This window comes from Pygocentrus nattereri, chromosome 2, assembly GCF_015220715.1.
Source record: "Pygocentrus nattereri isolate fPygNat1 chromosome 2, fPygNat1.pri, whole genome shotgun sequence".
Classification (NCBI taxonomy): domain Eukaryota; kingdom Metazoa; phylum Chordata; class Actinopteri; order Characiformes; family Serrasalmidae; genus Pygocentrus; species Pygocentrus nattereri.
In genome coordinates, this window is record NC_051212.1 from 1,940,299 (window position 1) to 1,961,622 (window position 21,324).

The window sequence follows — 21,324 nt, forward strand, 5'->3', positions numbered from 1 at the left end:
TTAGGGAACTGGCCCTGTGACCGGAAGGTTGCCGGTTTGATCCCCAGAGCCGACAGCACATGAATGAGGTGTCCTTGAGCAAGACACCTAACCCCCAACTGCTCCCTGGGTGCTGCGGATAGGGCTGCCCACCGCTCCGGGCAAGTGTGCTCACTGCCCCCTAGTGTGTATGTGGTGTCTCACTTCACGGATGGGTTAAATGCAGAGGTGGGATTTCCCCGTTTGTAGGATTTAAAAAGTATCACTTAAAACAATTAAAAGATCTGAATATATGAAATATGTAGGATATGGGCTTTTTAACAGTATATATATATTTATATAGTTCTTATTAAAAAAACTTCCCGTGACGTGTGACTGTGCTGCACTGATCCAGTGATACCGCCGAGTCTGTAGGGGGCGCTGTGTTTGCGCTGCCTGCGATCTGAGAGGTAAAGAAGAAGCGCGCAATGTCAACTCAAACAGTGCTCTGAGAGCTTCTGCGTCGCCATGAGAGCCGCTCTGGTGCTCCGGGTGGTCCGAGCGGGCCTGCTGTGCGGGCTGAGCCGGGCTGGAGCGACTCCGCGCTGGATCAGCTCCTCCAGCGGTGAGCCGGAGAAACCCGGGCCGCCTCAGAGCGCTGCAGCCCGGCCACACGGAGCTCCAGCCCCGCTGTGGTGCTTCAGGCTGGCCTGCAGGGCTCTGCTCCAGCTCCACGGAGCAGACACGGCCGCCTTCCTCCAGGGCGTCATCACCAACGACATGGCGCTGCTGGAGGAGGACCTGCAGGCTCTGTACGCCCACATGCTGAACGTCCAGGGCAGAACCCTCTACGACATCATCATCTACAGGTGAGCTGGAGAACCTTAAACAGGTCTTTCTTCTCCAGGGTTCCTCAGTTCTGCTGGAGATCCATGCTGTGGGATTTTGTGCTGTATCTGAAGGTAGGACACCTGATAAGAGCCTGGGTGGGTGAACTGGAGCCTGGATGGGTGGGTGAGCTGGAGCCTAGATGGGTGGGTGAGCTGGAGCCTGGATGGATGGGTGGGTGAGCTTGAGCCTGGATGGGTGGGTGAGCTGGAGCCTGGATGGGTGGGTGAGCTGGAGCCTGGATGGATTGGTGGGTGAGCTGGAGCCTGGATGGATGGGTGGGTGGGTGAGCTGGAGCCTGGATGGATGGGTGGGTGGGTGAGCTGGAGCCTGGATGGATGGGTGGGTGGGTGAGCTGGAGCCTGGATGGATGGGTGGGTGAGCTGGAGCCTGGATGGATGGGTGGGTTTACACGTCAGATCATTTGCAGCCTTTGACTTGGTTGTTAATGAAGTTCAACTACAAAAATCATATATTCTAAAATGAGTCTATAAACTTGTGTTTTAATGATTCCCTGCGTTTCAACAAGCTGCAGCTCTCAGTTACAGCTCTGCCCTTCAGTGTGAACCCGCTGAAGGGCCACTCTCTCGGTTCTCTCGGTTCTCTGGGTTCTCTCTTATCTCTGCTCTGCAGGAGGTCCTGCTGCAGCAGATTGTCGAGGGTGTTTTGGGTGTTGAGTCAGGGATGAAGGGTCAGACCCTTGACAGTCACTGAAGGAACTGAACAGTTAGGAACTATAATATATATATATATATATATATATATATATATATATATATAGCTATATAATAATAATAATAATAACGCTATTAAATGAACTTTAATCATACCATCTGCTGATCATTAATTTTAAGGCTAAACATGCTTCCTTCATTTTATTGACCGTAAACTTAACTTTAATTATTAACATTATTAAAACTAACTTACCAACTTTATTAGGAACTTTATTAATGCTAAACACACTGTCTTCACTTCATTAACTTTGGGCACACTTATTCACTTTGTTATTGTTCCATTATTAACTGTATTAGTGCCAACATATTAACTTTATTATTAACACTAAACATACTTTTATTAAGTATAAAATATTTTATATTAACTTATTAACTGTATTAATGTTAAATTATTAAATATTAGTGCTAACATGTTAACTTTATTAATGTTAAATTAACTTTATTAGTGTTTCCTTATTATCTTTAATGTTAACTTTATTAATACTAAACATCATTTATGCTAACTAGTTTTATGCTACCTTATTAACTGTATTAATGTTACATTATTAACATGATTAATGCTACATTATTAAGTAATGAATACAATCTTTTAAAAAATGTATTAATGGGGTTCAGTAGCTTTATTACTGCTGACCTATTAACTTTATTAAGGCTAATATAAATACAGAATACCAGATACCTAATACTGAATACAGAATACCGGATACCTAATACTGAATACCATATACAGAATACTGGATACCTAATACTGAATACCATATACTGAATACCGGATACCTAATACTGATTACAGACTACAAAATACTGAATACTGAATACCATATACCTAATACTGGATACCTAATACTGAATACTATATACTGAATACCGGATACCTAATACTGATTACAGACTACAAAATACTGAATACTGAATACCGACTGTCGCAGAGCCGCAGAGTCACTGGCCTGATTATGAATTATCTTCCTCAGCTGTACTGACCGATGCCCACTGTGTGATTTCTTGTTTGTCCAGGCTGAAGGAACCTTCGGATGACCTGAGTGGGGTTCTCCTGGAGTGTGACAGCTCGGTTGTAGACTCCATGACTCGACACCTGAAGGTGTATAAGATCCGTCGTAAAGTGACGGTGACCCCGCGGGACGATCTCTCTCTGTGGGCTCTGCTGCCCCGGAACTCCGCTTGGGACCGCCTGCAGCCCCCGCTGACCACCGAGGAGGGGAGGGAGAAGCCCCTGGTGCTGGTGCAGGACCCCCGGACTGAGCTGATGGGCTGGAGGATGATAACCAGCAGCACGCAGAACCCTGCAGAACTCCTCACCGACTGTGAACAGGCAGACACTGAGCAGTACCACCAACACCGCTACACCATCGGTACGTCATACAGCAGATACAGTTCACTGATTTACAGGATAATAAACCGATTAATAATCAATATATTAAAGGTAGTGTTGGTTTGTGTCATTTCTTATTTTAGTGATTAAGTTATTTTATATATATATATTTCAATGTTATCTCTAGTGCTGTATTTGTTATATTAGTAACTATGTATATACTGTAGTCCATCTGTTTCTCTGATACTCTGTTACCCTGTTCTTCAGTGGTCAGGACCCCCATGGACCCTCACAGAGCAGGTGCTGTTTGGGTGGTGGGTCATTCTCAGCACTGCAGTAACACTGACATAGTGGTGGTGTGTTAGTGTGTGTTGTGCTGGTCTGAGTGGATCAGACACAGCAGTGCTGCTGGATTTTTTTAAACACTGCGTCCACTCACTGTCCACTCTATTAGACACTCCTACCTTGTCTGTCCATCTTGTAGATGTAAAGTCAGAGACGACAGCTCATCTGCTGCTGCACAGTTTGTGCTGGTCGTCCTCTAGTCCTTCATCAGTGGTCACAAGACGCTGCCCACAGGACGCTGCCCATTTGTGGTTGGTGGACTATTCTCAGTCCAGCAGCGACACTGAGGTGTTTAAAAACTCCAGCAGCACTGCTGTGTCTGATCCACTCAGACCAGCACAACACACACTAACACACCACCACCACGTCAGTGTTACTGCAGTGCTGAGAATGACCCACCACCCAAACAGTACCTGCTCTGTGAGGGTCCATGGGGGTCCTGACCACTGAAGAACAGGGTAACAGAGTATCAGAGAAACAGATGGACTATAGTCTGTAACTGTAGAACTACAGAGTGCAGCTATACAGTAAGTGGAGCTGATAAAGTGGACAGTGAGCGTAAAGAGGAGGTGGTCAGGATGTTCTGTCTGACCGGTGTTTATAATATATAGTGTTGTATTTGAATGTTTTCTCTATTTTCAGTCAAACAGGGCTTCACTGACTGATATGATCAGCAGCTCGGAACGTCAGACTTCTTAAAACTAATAAACAGTAAAACTCAGCGTTTAATTTATATAAACTAAATGTATATATTATCGTGGAGGGGCGGAGCTTCCCAGAATCCTTGGCTGATCTGCTTTCTGTTAATTACCTCCTGCTTTCTTACTTTCCGTTAGTTTTCTTCATAAACAGATGGTTTGTGTCGTATTCTGACCGCGCACACTCAAAAATCATGGCTCTTCAAGGGTCAAGCACACGGTTCTATATAGAACCACACACATAGAACCTTTTGCATGATTTAGGGGTTCTTCGTGTCATGAAATGGTTCTTCAGTTTGATGTTGTTTGTTTGTATACAGCACCAAAAAGGGTTCTTCTGTTTGTACAAGCTTGACATTGTAACAAAAGTAGAACCCTTTTTTGGTGTTATCTAGAACCCTTTTCAAATAGGTTCTATACAGACCCAAATGCAGTGCATTCCCCATAAATCTGAAGAAATCTATCATAATTCGAAGAACTGCTTAATCATGCCATGGGTTCTTTGTGTTAATTGCTCATGTAACGCTTGAAGAACCATGTTTTTTAAGAGCGACTGTAGTTTGTAAGAACGTCGTTTTTAGGGCCATGTTTATTGTTATTGTAATTGTCAGAATATTCTTTTCTGATATCAAGGACCTTGTCAGGTACTTAAAGAACACTAAACTGTTTTATTTAGGGACAGAGTACAAGTAGGTGGTCTGAGTACTCGCTGATACCGAGTCTGGTACCTCACTGAGTGCCTGCTCAGAGTGAAGTAGCTGATGGTGTAACTGGTAGTGGATCTTTGTGTTTGAGCGTCTTTCTGAGTAAATGACCACAGTGTGGGCTGATACTCAGTACCAGCATTGTCATCGATGCGTCCCTAATGTTATCATAGAGAAGCATAATCAGTCCTGTTCTGTTGGATTTGGTGCTGCACAGTTTTTCATTTCATTTGAGCCCATTCAGTGATAAAATACCAAATCCAGTCGTCATTAGGCGTCAGTAGTCATGCGTCATTGGTATTAGTCAATAGTGATGACGGTGTTTCTAATTTAGACTCTGCTAACAATATGAAAAACCAAAATAATAATCAGTGAAGATCATAGAGATCATAAATGCTCATGTGCAAAACAAAAAAGTATAATAATGTTAATACTCTAGCATTAATACAATTAATACTTTATCGAAGTTAATAAAATGAATAAAGTACTTTTATAAACACAGTCATGGTCAAACGTTATGTGTCTTCTGCAGAGACACACTTGTGCACATTTTTAGAAATAGAATTTACAGCCATTTGTCTCTGTTTGCACATTTAACCCATCCGTGCACTGAAACACCCACAGACATGCACACTAGGGGGCAGTGATCACGGTGGGCAGCCTTATCCACCGCGCCCAGGGAGCAGTGGGGGGTTAGGTGTCTTGCTCAAGGGCACTTCAGTCATGGACTGTCAGTCGAGGAGATCGAACCGGCGACCCTCCGGTCACATGGCTGGTTCCCTGACCTCCAGCCCATGACTGCCCCCATTAATACATGGTTGCTGTTTATTCACTGAATTAAATATAAAGTGGGGCCTGTGCAAAAGTGATGACACCTTTTATATGTTTGTTTCGTGTTTTTTTCATGTTAAGCAGAAACTGCGCTTACGTTCGCAGATAACGCCAGATTTCAGTGTGTTCACGTATTTTCAGTCAGAAAATCGTCAGCGTGCAATTCGACCAGGGGTGCCCAAACTTTTGCACGCGGCTGTATGTTTGGTGTGTAATGTCTGTGATGGTGGTCCTCAGGTCTGCCGGAGGGGGTGGGAGATCTTCCTGCGGGTGAAGCTCTGCCGCTGGAGTCCAACCTGGTCTTCATGAACGGAATCAGCTTCAGTAAAGGCTGCTACATCGGTCAGGAGCTGACCGCCCGCACGCACCACACTGGCGTCGTCCGGAAGCGCCTGATGCCCCTCAGCCTGTCCGTGCCAGCCGAGAGCCTGCAGCCTGGGGGCGCTCTGGAGACGGCGGGGGGGAAACCCGCGGGGAAGCTCAGGGCGGGGATGGGTCAGCTGGGACTCGGACTCGTCCGCCTTGTTCACGCTAATGAACCGCTGACCCTCAGAGCCTCAACACAGACCTCGGTGACTGTCCATGCTGCGGAGCCTGATTGGTGGACGAAGGACAGTAAAGTAAATAAATAAATAGTCAGGAGCAGATCAGTGACAGAATATCAGCATCGCGATTGTTATTATTTACTACGTACAAACCTCTGACATCATTGGCGTCACTCTGTGGTCAGTGGAATGCCCGTATTAGGAACTCCGGGTCCAAGCAGTTTAACTTCATGGGAAAAATTAGCGATGCTTTTATAAAACTTACTTCTGTGGTAAACAAAGGACGCATCCTACCCTCCCACCCACCCACCCAGAGAGATGGAGCTCTATAAGCTGACGAGATGTTCTTGGGCGTCTTGATGCTCCACATGAGCAGAGATTGTTAAGCTCATGTCTGAAGTTCCTCTAAATGTAGAAAGCGTGAAACAGTCACACATGGACAATATTTTGTCAATGTTTGACTTTGAGCACTTCTGTTTAATCTTTGTTTTCACAGTCAAACTATCTGTGTTTTTCCTGTTTTGCTGCAAACCAAAAGTCCCACTTTTGACCGTTTCCCGCCAAACATTGAGAAGAAATTTCGGTGAACTCCTGCGTACGCTTTATGAAGTTTATAAAATTACTTTTGCAGAGCTTTTTACTCTGGACACTCTTGTTTATAGAGTTTTATTAGCACTGAAATGCACTTAATACACGCGCCGAGCCTGAGAGGCCTGTGAGGTTCTCCGTTTCCTGATAATGTGGACCTCTGGAGGTCACGCACTCACTGCTCTCCTGCATACATTTTCTGCTTGAATGTCACTGGATTCTCTCAGTTAGGAGGTCAGTAAAGAGCTGCTGATAAAGCTACACACATGCTCTCGCCAGGCGAACACTGCTGCTGTGGTTGGTATAGTGTCAAATATAGACACATAGTGTCTTCTACACTTCTACACTGTAGACTGGGGTTCAATCCCCACCTGGGTCAGCATCCTGCACTATACCAATAGGAGTCCTTGGGCAAGACTCCTAACACCACTCCTAAGTCCCTTTATCCCACTCCTAACTCATAAGTCCTTCTGGATCAGGCCGTCTGTCAAATGCCATAAATGTAAAATGTAAATGCTGCTGAGCACAGAAACAACGTGACACTGTTAAACTCCAGCTTCAACACCAGCTACTTCAGCCTGAACCTGCCAAACGCCTCTGAACTACCACACTGGACAGAGCTTGTGGGCTATTAGGTGAGGTATTTCAGCTACTTTATCACCTCAAACAGCAAACGATCCATTGATATTCAGGAAAAAATATACACAGGAGAAAACGCACCAGAAACACCACTCCAAGAAAACCACCGTGGACCTGGAGCTCCTTATATGGGCATGAAACGCGGCTTCAGACTGACCACACGACTTCGGAAGGTCCTTACTGGAATACACTAAAAATGCACTGAAGGATCAGTACAGTGAGGTGGCTCAGGATCAGCGCTTTAACCAAAACGATTCCCGTTTATTTGATTTCTTCAATATGTTGATTCACCAGAATACCCACAGAGTCTCATCTGGGGGCTGTAATCGGTCAGGATGATCACACAGTAAACATCACTGCGATTGGTCAGAGGCTCATTTGCATATCACGATTACAGAGCACAGCGCACAGTCCCGCTTTAATAACCCAGATCATTATAAACCAAGAAGATCTGCCGTTCATCAGTGCTGCTCCAGCCTGGCACTGCTGAATAACCAGACGCTCACAAAGAACTGAATGGGTCAGTTTTAGAGTTGTATACAGATTTCTTCTATTTATATAAATGAAATGTTTGGATATAAGTTATGTTTAAATAAATAAGTGTGAATAAATAACTTGGCCTGCTGCTGCATTTTTGACTGCACACCTCACACGTTGATGGAGGAAAATTAAGGACCTCACTGTTCACACCTCAGTTCCAGGTGTGTCAAAGACCAGAGGTCACTAATAGGTAGGCTGCGGTTTGAGTCCGGACCCAGATGCTGTCCTATATGGACCTGGACCTATAACCGATAAACTATGGAGAATTATTTAATTTAGACCGGGTGGTCCTGTTTTAATCGGCGTGACTTTTCTAGTCTTTACGGTAGCTTTAGTCCAGGAGACTCACAGACCAACCACAAGTACTGTAAACATGATGCTGCTCAGCCAATCAGACCTGTGCATTACGATGAGCTCTGAGACTTGAGTGAGTGACGCCACACAGGAGAGGGACGAGGAGAGAAACAGCAGTCAGAGAAGAAAGTGAGTCAGAGGGAAGTTATTCCACATGACGTGATCTAGAAAGAGGAAACTGACAGTAAATGTTGGTGAAATCTGACCGAACTGGACTTTATTTGATCTGATGTTCAGTAAATGTTGTTGAAATCTGACCGAACTGGACTTTATTTGATCTGATGTTCAGTAAATGTTGTTGAAATCTGACCGAACTGGACTTTATTTGATCTGATGTTCAGTAAATGTTGAAATCTGACCGAACTGGACTTTATTTGATCTGATATTCAGTAAATGTTGTTGAAATCTGACCGAACTGGACTTTATTTGATCTGATGTTCAGTAAACGTTGGTGAAATCTGACCGAACTGGACTTTATTTGATCTGATATTCAGTAAATGTTGTTGAAATCTGACTGAACTGGACTTTACTTGATCTGATGTTCAGTAAATGGTGTTGAAATCTGACCGAACTGGACTTTATTTGATCTGATATTCAGCTGTCGACTGTATAAGATGTTGATATTCCTACTCAGCTACTTCAGTAAACAGTAAATGGAATTTAGACGTTATGATGTTCTGGACCTTCGCTTGAGGAAATTTTCCCCTAACTGGACCTTATTGAGTTTAATTAAAGACCCTTGTTCTAGACCAAAGTGCTGTGGAGATCAGCGTTTACCCTCATCCTAGGAAATTCAGTTCATGAAGCCTAGTTAGCTGATGAGCTGGATCAGGTGTTTGATGAGGCAGTGAGCTGATGCCTGCAGAGCTTCGGCCCGCGAGGACTGGATCCTGACACACATGCAGTAGTCAGTGAATGAAGAAGCGGCGTGTTTACTGTATTTCAACAGTAAAAACAGAAGGAAACGTGACCGGCAGGATGTGTTGGAGTGAAATCGTCACTGCAGTTGTTTGGAGAACAAACCTCTTTAATATAAGTAATTCAGTTCAAACAGCAAAAGTCAGTCACTTTAGCGGAGCTTATTAGTCTGGACACTCTGATGTCTCTTAACTGATACAACCGACACAAGATGTTCGTCTTTAGGTTACAGAGCTTTATTAGCACTGAAATGCACTTAATACACAAGCAGCACCAACACTGACCCTTAGCACCTGAGCCTGAGAGGCCTGTGAGATTCTTCTATTCCTGATAATGCACTGGAGGTCGGGCTTGCTGAACAGGGATTAAAGAGGAATTCCACTGACTTTTCTAAATTCCCCATAACTCACACATAACAGAGTGTGAAGTGTAAACTGAGTCATTCAGAGTGGGTTTGGTGTGAAGTGGTTCAGACGTCTTTACAGTGATGGTGATGGGAACCAGGCGTCGCCATGACTACAACACAGATATAGACACTTTATTTACCCTCCAGAACCTCCAGAGAACCTACACGAGTCTTCTGAGCTTATATGGAATGCTGATGATGGAAAATAGTGGAAAATTTGGAATAATGAGTTTTCTTTGGGGACTATTTTGCCGCACAGCGCCCTGCATGTCTCCCTCCACCATGAATGGAGTTGAAGTTCTCTAAACTCATAAAACAGCGTCTCAGTCATCAGGCAGTGAATTCAGAACCAGTTCATGTAAGAACTTTCTGTGAGGAGCTTTTAGAGGGACGTCTGGTTCCCATCACCACCACTGTGAGGAGCTTTTAGAGGGGGACGTCTGGTTCCCATCACCACCACTGTGAGGAGCTTTTAGAGGGGGACGTCTGGTTCCCATCACCACCAATGTGAACAGTTCTGACTCTGTAAGTTTTCTAGAACAGAGCGTTTCACACCAAGCCGCTCTGGATGACTCTGTTTACATCCATTTAATTATGCAGAAATGTTGGGAAAACTGAGGATTAGAGTGGCAGAATTCCCCTGTAAGCCTAGTCCTGGACTACACAACATTCTGAATGGAGATTCTCAGTTGAAAGGAAAATGTAGTCCAGGATTGGGAAGTCAGCCCTGAGCGTTCACTTTGTATGTCCACTGCAGCTAATTAGCCATTTTATCAGAGACAAATATCATAGAGGTGCACTTTGTAGGTCGCTGTTTCTGATAAAAAGGCCAGTCAGTGTGGGTACGACATATGCAGACACAATAAGCTGGCAGTCCAGTGCACAGGAGTTTTTGATTGATGTTTCTGGTAAAAGAACTGTGTTTTAAACAATGGTGTGGACAGCCTCTCTGATCTCCTGCAGAAGGTCGTCTGGTTTGAAGCTCAGCGCTGACGGCTCGAGTCTCTTAAAGTCTTCATTGCTGAGCATGTTCTCCAAGACGTGGACGACCCTCTGCAGGTCGAAGGCAGAGTGGTGGGGACCTAATGCGCTCAGAGTTTCAGACAGACAGCTCTGACAGCTGGAGGCACTTCCACTCCCAGGACAAGAGGTGAGGAAGGAGATCCGGTTATTGGCGATGGTCTTCAGAAAGGAGGCGAATTCCACATAATCGATGCCCGTACACGACTTCATGATCACCTGGGAAACAACGACAAACACAGTATGAGTTTGACTGATGTTGGAGTCGTCTGCTGTCTACAGTACAGAGTCTAAGGCTACGTTCACACAGCAGGTAAAAGTGGCTCAAATCTGATTGTTTTGTTTGTCTGTCCAGATTATCTTTTAAATGTGATCTGCATGCAACATCAGTCTGAACAGATCAGCTCCTAAACTGACCCGCAAAAGAACAGAGTGTCACGCTGCGTCACGCCGCTCAACCAGAGGTAAACAATCACAACTGCCAACCATTGCACGTCGCTCCCGGAGGATCATCTTCATCAGCAGCAGAGGAACCATCATGAAGCTTCACTGACTGACAGCTGGGGTCATCACCAAGAATGCGTTTGAGCAGTAAAAAGGCTGTGGTCACTTCTTTGGTTCACATTCTCGGATTCTTTAAACTTCGACGCTGCAGCCTCGACCTCCTGCAGCTGAGTTCAGACGTTTCTTTAGAAATCTCTTCAAACACGGAGCACTTTGGATGAGTCTCTAATAATTTTAGTACAGAAACATCAGCCTAAATGTTTCTGAGTCTCAGCAGAGAGAAATGATGACGAATGTTGGGTCAGACTGACGTAAAAAAAGCATGAATTCCGATCTGGCTGTTCAGACGGAGTCGTTCTGCTGCAGATCGGATACGGATTGGATTTCAGTAGCACATATGAAAGCGTCTCAGATCGGAACTGAAAATGTCAGATTCAGTGTTTCTCTTTTACCTGCTGAGTGAACAAAGCCTAGTAGACTTCACAGGATATTAGATCACAGGACTATGGGCTTCCATGACTGAGTATATCTCACACTGAAAATAGTGAAAAAAGGTCTTTTTTTATAATGCTTGATGAGACTGGACAATGCAGAGCAAAGTATCAGAGCACTCAGGTCATTTTATGACCCATCTTCCTACCCACCTCCTTGTTTCTACGCTCACTGTCCACTTTATCAGCTCCACTTACTGTATAGCTGCACTCTGTAGTTCTACAGTTACAGACTGTAGTCCATCTGTTTCTCTGATACTCTGTTACCCTGTTCTTCAGTGGTCAGGACTCCCATGGACCCTCACAGAGCAGGTACTGTTTGGGTGATGGATCTTTCTCAGCACTGCAGTAACACTGACGTGGTGGTGGTATGTTAGTGTGTGCAGCGCTGGTGCGAGTGGATCAGACACAGCAGTGCTGCTGGAGTTTTTAAACACTGTGTCCACACACTGTCCCCTCTATTAGACACTCCTACCTTGTCGGTCCACCATGTAGATGTAAAGTCAGAGACGACAGCTCATCTGCTGCTGCACAGTTTGTGTTGGTCGTCCTCTAGTCCTCCATCAGTGGTCATAGGACGCTGCCCACAGGACGCTGCCCTCAGGACACTGCCCTCAGGACGCTGCCCATAGGACGCTGCCCACAGGACACTGTTGGTTGGCGGACTATTCTCACTCCAGCATCGACACTGAGGTGTTTAAAAACTCCAGCAGCACTGCTGTGTCTGATCCACTCAGACCAGCACAGCACACACTAACACACCACCACCACGTCAGTGTTACAGCAGTGCTGAGAATGACCTGGTTTATGGATGACTGTGATGCTGTTACCTGACAGTGCTGGTGCCAAGTGTCCATAGTGTCCCTCCACTCTTCTATCTCCTTCTGAACAGAAGAGAGTTCCTCCTGCAGGAACTGCCACATGATGTCCAGATTACAGCCATTCAGCCAGTTGTGGTTGATGGAGATCGTGTCCTCCTGACATGAAGAGAAACCACGTTATATAAGAATGAATAGCCCTCCTAAAGCTCTGCCCATTAATTAGTCAAATTGACTCAGTTTATATTGAGGGGTTATTGATCAAACATATCCTTGAGTCATTATTAATAAAAGCTTTTGCAGCAATCATTAATTAAAGATGATTAAAATAGAGTATAGAGTCATTCTAATCAAGGCCGGCAGCCTTAGGTAGGAAAGTTAGGCCTAATGCTCCTAGGCGAGAGGTGTCCGTGCCAGGCAGTATTAGAAGACCTTGAGAGATAAGCGAACATCTCCAAGTAAAGAAATACGGCCTGTTCACTAAAAGCAAGCTAGCGTTTAGTGAGGAGATAGATAAGCAGCGAGCAGGAACAGGTCGTAACTCTTAAATAATTAAAAAACCCATTATGGACAGTCGTAAAAACGGTCCTTGTCTGACGAAGCATAGAGGAGTCAAAAAGTAAATTTAACCTAGCAAATATAATGACAGCCAATGGGAACCCAAGGATGGTCAGAGAGGAGGAGTGAAGAGAGTGCCCCGTGGAGAATTGATAGGTAACAACACGCGTTTCATCCGCATCGTTTAGGACTCGGGTTAGAGCTGGTTATTCATTCAGTCTAATGAGAAACTGTAGAACGGACTCGGTTTATATCACAATACCTACATTTAGAGTCGGTTATTCATTCAGCCTAATGAGAAACTGTAGAACGGACTCGGTTTATATCACAATACCTACATTTAGAGTCGGTTATTCATTCAGCCTAATGAGAAACTGTAGAACGGACTCGGTTTATATCACAATACCTACATTTAGAGTCGGTTATTCATTCAGTCTAATGAGAAACTGTAGAACGGACTTGGTTTATATCACAATACCTACATTTAGAGTCGGTTATTCATTCAGTCTAATGAGAAACTGTAGAACAGACTCGATTTATATCACAATACCTACATTTAGAGTCGGTTATTCATTCAGTCTAATGAGAAACTGTAGAACGGACTCGGTTTATATCACAATACCTACATTTAGAGTCGGTTATTCATTCAGTCTAATGAGAAACTGTAGAACGGAGTCGGTTTATATCACAATACCTACATTTAGAGTCGGTTATTCATTCAGCCTAATGAGAAACTGTAGAACGGACTCGGTTTATATCACAATACCTACATTTAGAGTCGGTTATTCATTCAGTCTAATGAGAAACTGTAGAACGGACTCGGTTTATATCACAATACCCACATTTAGAGTCGGTTATTCATTCAGCCTAACGAGAAACTGTAGAACGGACTCGGTTTATATCACAATACCTACATTTAGAGTCGGTTATTCATTCAGTCTAATGAGAAACTGTAGAACGGACTCGGTTTATATCACAATACCCACATTTAGAGTCGGTTATTCATTCAGCCTAATGAGAAACTGTAGAACGGACTCAGTTTATATCACAATACCTACATTTAGAGTCGGTTATTCATTCAGCCTAATGAGAAACTGTAGAACGGACTCGGTTTATATCACAATACCTACATTTAGAGTCGGTTATTCATTCAGCCTAATGAGAAACTGTAGAACGGACTCGGTTTATATCACAATACCTACATTTAGAGTCGGTTATTCATTCAGTCTAATGAGAAACTGTAGAACAGACTCGGTTTATATCACAATACCTACATTTAGAGTCGGTTATTCATTCAGCCTAATGAGAAACTGTAGAACGGACTCGGTTTATATCACAATACCTACATTTAGAGTCGGTTATTCATTCAGCCTAATGAGAAACTGTAGAACGGACTCGGTTTATATCACAATACCTACATTTAGAGTCGGTTATTCATTCAGTCTAATGAGAAACTGTAGAACTGTCTCGGTTTATATCACAATACCTACATTTAGAGTCGATTATTCATTCAGCCTAATGAGAAACTGTAGAACGGACTCGGTTTATATCACAATACCTACATTTAGAGTCGGTTATTCATTCAGCCTAATGAGAAACTGTAGAACGGACTCGGTTTATATCACAATACCCACATTTAGAGTCGGTTATTCATTCAGCCTAATGAGAAACTGTAGAACGGACTCGGTTTATATCACAATACCTACATTTAGAGTCGGTTATTCATTCAGTCTAATGAGAAACTGTAGAACGGACTCGGTTTATATCACAATACCTACATTTAGTCGGTTATTCATTCAGTCTAATGAGAGACAGTATGAAGCACAGCTTTTGCTTCAAACATTTCAAAAGTGCTTTTATAATATTAATTATATTGTATTTAACTGAAAATGGAAACACATTGGCGTATAAGCATAAACACATTTCAGCCTCTTCTTATTTTATTATTATTATGTTTGCAATTTTGAAAAATGTGTCAAGTCCACACATTTCCATATCGTACTGAATGGAATAGGGAATTTTGAATCACCCTATATAGAATAACATCACCAATGACAATAATAACAACAAAAACAGAAAAGAATAATAACAATTTAATAATAAGGCAACTTTGCTGAATAAGAGCCAGAGTGACCATCATCCTCCCTCATTGCTGAGGTCATAAACAGCTTTCAGATTCAGTTCCTCCTCACCAAATTGTAGACCTGATGATGCCACCCGCTCGGCACGAAGATGATCTCTCCGGCCTCCTGGATGATCTCCAGAGGCTGGCAGGCCTCCTCGAAGTGCGGGAACTGGCCTTTGTCCTTGAGCACCGTCGCCGTGACGTCATATGCCAGGTTGCCATGGCAGTCCCTCAGGAACTCCTCCTGGCCCGGAGGGTACAGGAGCCACTTCTTACGGCCGCAGATGTTGGCGGACCAGCTGTAGGAGCGGAAAACGTCAGCATGGAAGGGCGTCCTGTAGAGAAAAGCGGAAGAATTCGGGACTGAAAGTGAGAGGATCCAATTTAACCAATTTAACAATTTAACCAGTTTGCCCTCCTTACCAAAGATGTAGTCAACCAGACAAAACATGTTTGCCATTAACTTTAGCTCTGATGTTTACACTATCTATCCAAAAGTATCCAGACGCTCTTTGTAATGACTAAGTTCAGGTACTTTAAGGTCACCCATTACTGACGCAGCTTGTATAATCTCCATTGAAAAGCATTGACCAATAGAACGGGATGCTTTAGAGCAGCTGCACGTGATCCTAAAGTCACCATGTCCAATGGTATACAGCCCCCAGCATCCCAGTACCTTTGGCATGAGCTGGAGTGATCCAGAACTGACCATCCAACATCTGACCCTGACCTCACTAATGCTCAGTCCAGTCCTCACAGCAATGTTCAACATCTAGAAGCCTTTCCAGAAGAGTAGAGGCTGTTACTACAGCACAAACGCACTATTAACACCTACATCTCAGGAGAAACTCTGGAGGAGCAGGTGTCCACAAACTTTCCAGACCCAGAGTAAGCCTAAGACTAGACTAAAAAGAGTTTCCACTGGTAATTCATTCTCCATTGACACTGAAATTTAGTCCAAGTCTAGGCTTAATCCATGTCCAGGAAACTGGCACACACTGAGCTTTGCTAAGTTTCTGAGCTTCTTGGTTTAAGCTACAGGGCCCGTAACAAGAATAACCATCTAGGGACAAGCTTCTTAAAATTTTGGTGCTCTCTAAATCCCGCCCCCAAATGGAAAACAACCAATAGCACAAGCAGAGCAAGCAAACTTTAGTTAGTGAACACTTTTGCTAGTTAACAGGTGTTTATTTTAATGTTCTCTCCACACAAACACACTCATATCCACAAGCTTCACTGGAGCGTTGGGGACTTTTCCGCCATGCTATGTTCATTCATCTTCTTAAACCACCTAATCCAGATGAGGTGGCAGTAGCACTTGAAAGAGCAGAGGATCCCAGACGACCCCTGTAACTTCCTCCATCTCATTCCGGGGGAACCTGAGCTGCTCCCAGGCCAACTTGGAGATACAACCCCAACTCCAATGAAGTTGGGACATTGTGTAAAACAAATAAAAACAGAATACAATGATTTGCAAATCCTTTTCAACCTATATTCAATTGAATACACTACAAAGACAAGATATTTAATGTTCAAACAGATAAACTTTATTGTTTTTTGCAAATATTCACTCATTTTGAATTTGATGCCTGCAACACGTTCCAAAGAAGTTGGTACAGGGGCTACCACTGTGTTACATCACCTTTCCTTTTAACAACACTCAATAAGCGTTTGGGAACTGAGGACAGTAATTGTTCAAGCTTTGTAGGTGGAATTCTTTCCCATTCTTGCTTGATGTACAACTTCAGTTGCTCTTCAGCAACTGTACAACTTCAGCTGAGGGGTCGAAGGTCACAGGCATTCAGTGTTGATTTTCTGTCTGAATCTTTTGATGATATTGTGGACTGTAGATGATGAAATCCCTAAATTCCCTGCAGTTGCACGTTGAGAAACGTTGTTCTTAAACTGTTGGACTATTTGCTCACGCAGTTGTTCACTAAGTGGTGAACCTCGCCCCGTCCTTGCTTGTGAACGACTGAGCCTTTCAGAGATGCTCCCTTTATACCCAATCATGACACTCACCTGTTTCCAATTAACCTGTTCACCTGTGGAATGTTCCAAACAGGTTTTTTGAGCATTCCTCAACTTTCCCAGTCTTTTGTTGCCCCGTCCCAACTTCTTTGGAACGTGTTGCAGGCATCAAACATTACATATCTTGTGTTTGTAGTGTATTCACTTGAATATATGTTGAAAAGGATTTGCAAATAATCGTATTCTGTTTTTATTTATGTTTCAAACAACGTCCCAACTTCATTGGAATTGGGGTTATATATTCCCTCCAGTAGGTCCTAGTGTGACCCCAGGATCTCATCCCAGTCTACATCCAGGCACTAATGATGGGCTTGTTGTCTGTTTGACAATGTTGACGAGCACACCAGCGCCTCCTACTTTGACCTACAGCTTCACAATATATTGTTTGATATAGAAATTCCTCCCTCGGTTTGTTCCCAACCTAACAAGTCTACATACAACCACATTGGGCCCTGTGAGACTGAGAAGGAGAGCCGATTCTACTGCAGTATCTGTATGAATCCAGGCCAAATCACCTGCACTTTGAGGCTATTATGAGGCTAATGTAGCTAATAAGTATTGTAAGCTTATACCTCATCAGTTAGCATGATGCTAACTGCATGTCTGAGTCATCACACCATGTGGAGGTGTTTAGTGTTTCTAACAGACTTGTGTGGTTTCTGACACTGTGTGACTGTTATCAATAAAAATGGTCTAAAGTGCAGACATAGTCCAGTTCCAGGTGGTTGCTAGCATTTTTAGCTGTGCTAATGAACGCTTGTCCATTTCCAGAAACAGCAGGACCAAGATTAATCAGCATTACCCTGTAGTAATGACTCTGTTCTTACCAGGAACCTTTGGGCCCCATATAGACAAAGCGATAGTCGTCCACTTCGATGGTGTCCCAGTACTCATTCAGCCAGTCAGAGGAGAAGTAGACCGGAGTCTTGTAGGCGTTGTGCTCTGGAAACATCCTATAACAACAAATGCAGACCTGTTCATTCTATTTTTCCTCTGTGGGCACAAACACTTTAACAGACCGGGCCTGGGAGGACGAACAATGTGGGAGGAAAAAGTCAAAACCAGAAAAAAGCAGAAACAACCTGACTATTACAGTATTTCACGTCCGAGTTAAGGTCCAGTTCTAATAATCACTTTAAGTGACAATATTACTGAATATGATGTAAATCATAGGTCCCATATTCTCCATGATTCTTGTATTTTATTTTTTCCACTTTTGTTTGGGTTTAATTAATCAAAAAAATTATTTTACACCACAATTTTCCAACCTATTTTTATCCCTTAAAATTAAAAATCACTGTTTTTGATACTGTGCCTTTAAGACTGGTATATGCAAATGAGCTCTGTTCTAATTGGCTGTGCCTCATTCAGTAAGCAGTACGGCCAAAACACTCCCTATAACTTCAGCACAGAATGGGCGGGGCTAAACTGCTGTAGGCAGTTGTGTTACACAGAAATAGTACATTCAATATTAGCTGTTTGTACAGTTTAGTTTCCATGTATGGACGGAGGGAGTGAATGCTGTGTTTTGCAACATTAGCCATGTTTAAATGCAGCTGGATCATTAATTATCTGACTAATAGCTCAATCGGAATACAATAGGTCCATGTAAACACCTCAGTCGTAATAGTCTAGTCCGATTGAGGCCATTTGAATAGTTTCTATCTGATTGATTAAGGGGGGTAATCCTGTAAATAATCTGTTAAATAGAAGAATGATATCCGTGTAAACGCCTGAATCCGATTACATTCCCTATCGGAAAGTTTAAGTCCGGTCTGCATGTGTGTTGCGTCCAACCTTTACCTTTATACCATTCAACACGGCGGAGCAGAAACTGGTCTGCAGAGAAGACGAAGTTCATGCTCTGATCTTTAAAAGACGGCGGTGGGACGGACGTCCAGCTTATGTGTCTCAGAACACGACGTCTTCCTCTCGGCCTTCTTTAATAAGGACGTGTGAAGGACGTTTTCCTGAGTCTGACGTCATTTTAAAGCAGTTAATACACAATCACTGCTCACTGCTGCTCATCTCACTCTGACTGGACTCCCGGGATGCTCGCTGTCATGGTAACGTCTACCCTGAGTGGTTCTCCACACATGCACATCATTTTGCATCGGATTACTTGTAGTGACCGTGTAAACAAAGATGTTCCATCAGATTGTTGAGTAGAGTGAGAATAAGCACCTCAGTCTAAATCTGTAATTGGAATGTATTTAATCAGATTGGAGAAAATCTTTACATGTAAACAAAGCCAATGTTTACATACGATATCCAATACTTCTACTTTAAAAAATCTGTTTTTAATGATATAGGGCCTTTAAATTGATTAAGGATCAAAAGTAAATATTCATATAACCTATGGAATAATATATCAATTTTCCTCATGTTTTTGTACCACTCATCTGAAGGCAAAATTAAGACCACGCCCACTTTTTTGTAGCCCTTATGTCATTTTAAATGAAGATACAAGCCTGATATCTTGTTGGAAATCTACTGGCTTATTTGCTTTATGAAATCACCAACGTCACATGGTGTGAATGAAATAAAGTGTTAAATACAGAAATAAAATCAGTATATATTTAAAGATAATGGAGTAAATCACTCCACACTCATAAAGGAAGGAATGAACGAAAGTACAAATAGCCCAGAGTAGTAGTCCACCTCCCTGGGTCTCGACCTCTGGATAGCTGGTATGATGGTGCTCCTACCTCTGCATGTGCCAGTCCTTCAGGTACAGGCACCCTTTGGGCGAGGAGTGGCCATTCTGGATATATTCCCTCCAGTACTGGATGAACTCTTTGAATGGCATTATTTGTTTGGGGTTGGCATTGTATTCTTTAGCGTTGCAGTTGGCCACTGGCACAGGCGTGTCATCTGTAGAGATCAAAACAGTGTTTTAGTTCTTCAGTTCAGCAGAACCTTCTAAAGAGTCAGACCAGACCAGCCCTCCTACTCGCTACACAGTCACGAAAGGAGTCACGAAGTAATGGCTTCTACACATAAACAGATTATTACATGTATAAACGTGGGTGATTTGGGATTCAGCCATGAATGTTCCTCACCTCTGCTGAAAACAACAGCCTGGTCAACCCAGCATGGTTTACACCAGCTTACACTTCTACCAGTAAGAGTTCTATATAGTACCAAAAAAGGTTCTAAGACTTCTAACAATGGTGGAACCTGTTTTAGTCCATGTAGCAGAGGTTCTTAAACTGGTACTCAGGGAGTTGGCCTTGATCGAGCAAAATGTGGATCTGGGGCCCTTAAGATTGGTTCTATTTTTAAGAAGTTCTTTAAAACCACTGATTTTCCATCACTGAGAAGAACATAATTTGCATGCAATGGTCCTTTGAGTTCACCCAATATATATAATCATTACCTTTGCTAAAAACTCAAAGAACCCTCTTGGTGGTCACCAGCCCTGCTTCTGGAGAGCTACCTCTTCTGCAGATTTGATTTCCAACACTGATCGACACCACTTAAGCCATCATATTATTGCCTATGAACCTAGGTTTGGGACTCTCTAAGATCTCCCAATTGACTCTAACCATCTAAGATCTCCCAATGGACACTAACCACCCAAAATATTCCAATGAATTCTAACCATCCAAGATCTCCCTGTGGACTCTGACCATCTAAGACCTCTCTAGGGACCCATGACCTCCATATGCTCACCAAACTCCTGCAGAAGCCTCTGGAAATTAGGTTTCCCCTCCTCGGTGACCCAGTGCTTCCTGCAGTTCCAGTCCTCTGTGAACTTCTTGGAGAACATGCAGGGCTGGTTTGGGAGCAGGTAGTTTCTGAAGAACTTGCTGTAGGCTGTGGCTCTTTCCATGTAGTCCACGAAGTGAGAGGGCTGGTACTGCAGCCAGGAGCGCCTGCTGGGCATCTTCACCAGACTGCAGCAGCTGTGAAACATCTCTCTGTCCATCTCAGGACATCTCGAAGCGCCTCATGACCTCCTCACGGCTTTATGTACAAGAGACAGATCCATGAGCTGTTCAGGATTCGTTCAGGGTTACAAGCATTATATCAACGCGCATTACGCGGTTATTACCCACGGGCGCCTGTTATAACGGAGTCACGACGAATTCTGCAGCTTTTATCGCCGTGAAACCAAAACTAAGCCTGTTTTGATCATCATGGCTGCACCGGGAGGAGCTCGTTTACCGGCGCACGTTACAGGCACGGGCCGCGTCTCAAACGACACCCTACGCACTACGTAGTGCGCGACGTAGGGAACGAAACAACGGCCTCTACACACCAGCAGTGCTTCATGCGTCGCGCGGAGAGCAATTT

At 43.6% G+C, this 21,324-nt stretch overlaps 2 protein-coding genes across 2 annotated transcripts; one reads left to right on the top strand and one right to left on the bottom strand.

Moving 5' to 3' along the window:
- The first annotated feature begins 435 nt into the window (after positions 1–435).
- Positions 436–7,874, top strand: iba57 (iron-sulfur cluster assembly factor IBA57). Its single transcript, XM_017686927.2, has 3 exons — positions 436–827; positions 2,595–2,950; positions 5,726–7,874. The coding sequence occupies exons 1-3, from the start codon at positions 487–489 to the stop codon at positions 6,118–6,120; spliced, it is 1,092 nt and encodes a 363-aa protein (XP_017542416.2). The 5' UTR covers positions 436–486; the 3' UTR covers positions 6,121–7,874.
- Positions 7,875–9,961: 2,087 nt separating this feature from the next.
- jmjd4 (jumonji domain containing 4) lies at positions 9,962–21,205 on the bottom strand. The gene is made up of 6 exons (XM_017686923.2): positions 20,701–21,205; positions 19,734–19,899; positions 17,853–17,978; positions 15,062–15,329; positions 12,324–12,470; positions 9,962–10,717 (listed from the first exon to the last, which is right to left on the bottom strand). The coding sequence occupies exons 1-6, from the start codon at positions 20,954–20,956 to the stop codon at positions 10,403–10,405; spliced, it is 1,278 nt and encodes a 425-aa protein (XP_017542412.1). The 5' UTR covers positions 20,957–21,205; the 3' UTR covers positions 9,962–10,402.
- Between the last annotated feature and the right edge of the window lie 119 nt (positions 21,206–21,324).

Coding starts and splice junctions, on each gene's coding strand:
- jmjd4 (XM_017686923.2), bottom strand. CDS start 20,956: ATGGACAGAGAGATGTTTCACAGCTGCTGCAGTCTGGTGAAGATGCCC. Junction 17,979..19,733: donor AAGGACTGGCACATGCAGAG/GTAGGAGCACCA, acceptor TTGTTGTTATAG/GATGTTTCCAGAGCACAACG. Junction 12,471..15,061: donor ATCATCAGGTCTACAATTTG/GTGAGGAGGAAC, acceptor TCTTCATGTCAG/GAGGACACGATCTCCATCAA.
- iba57 (XM_017686927.2), top strand. CDS start 487: ATGAGAGCCGCTCTGGTGCTCCGGGTGGTCCGAGCGGGCCTGCTGTGC. Junction 828..2,594: donor TACGACATCATCATCTACAG/GTGAGCTGGAGA, acceptor TTGTTTGTCCAG/GCTGAAGGAACCTTCGGATG. Junction 2,951..5,725: donor CCAACACCGCTACACCATCG/GTACGTCATACA, acceptor GGTGGTCCTCAG/GTCTGCCGGAGGGGGTGGGA.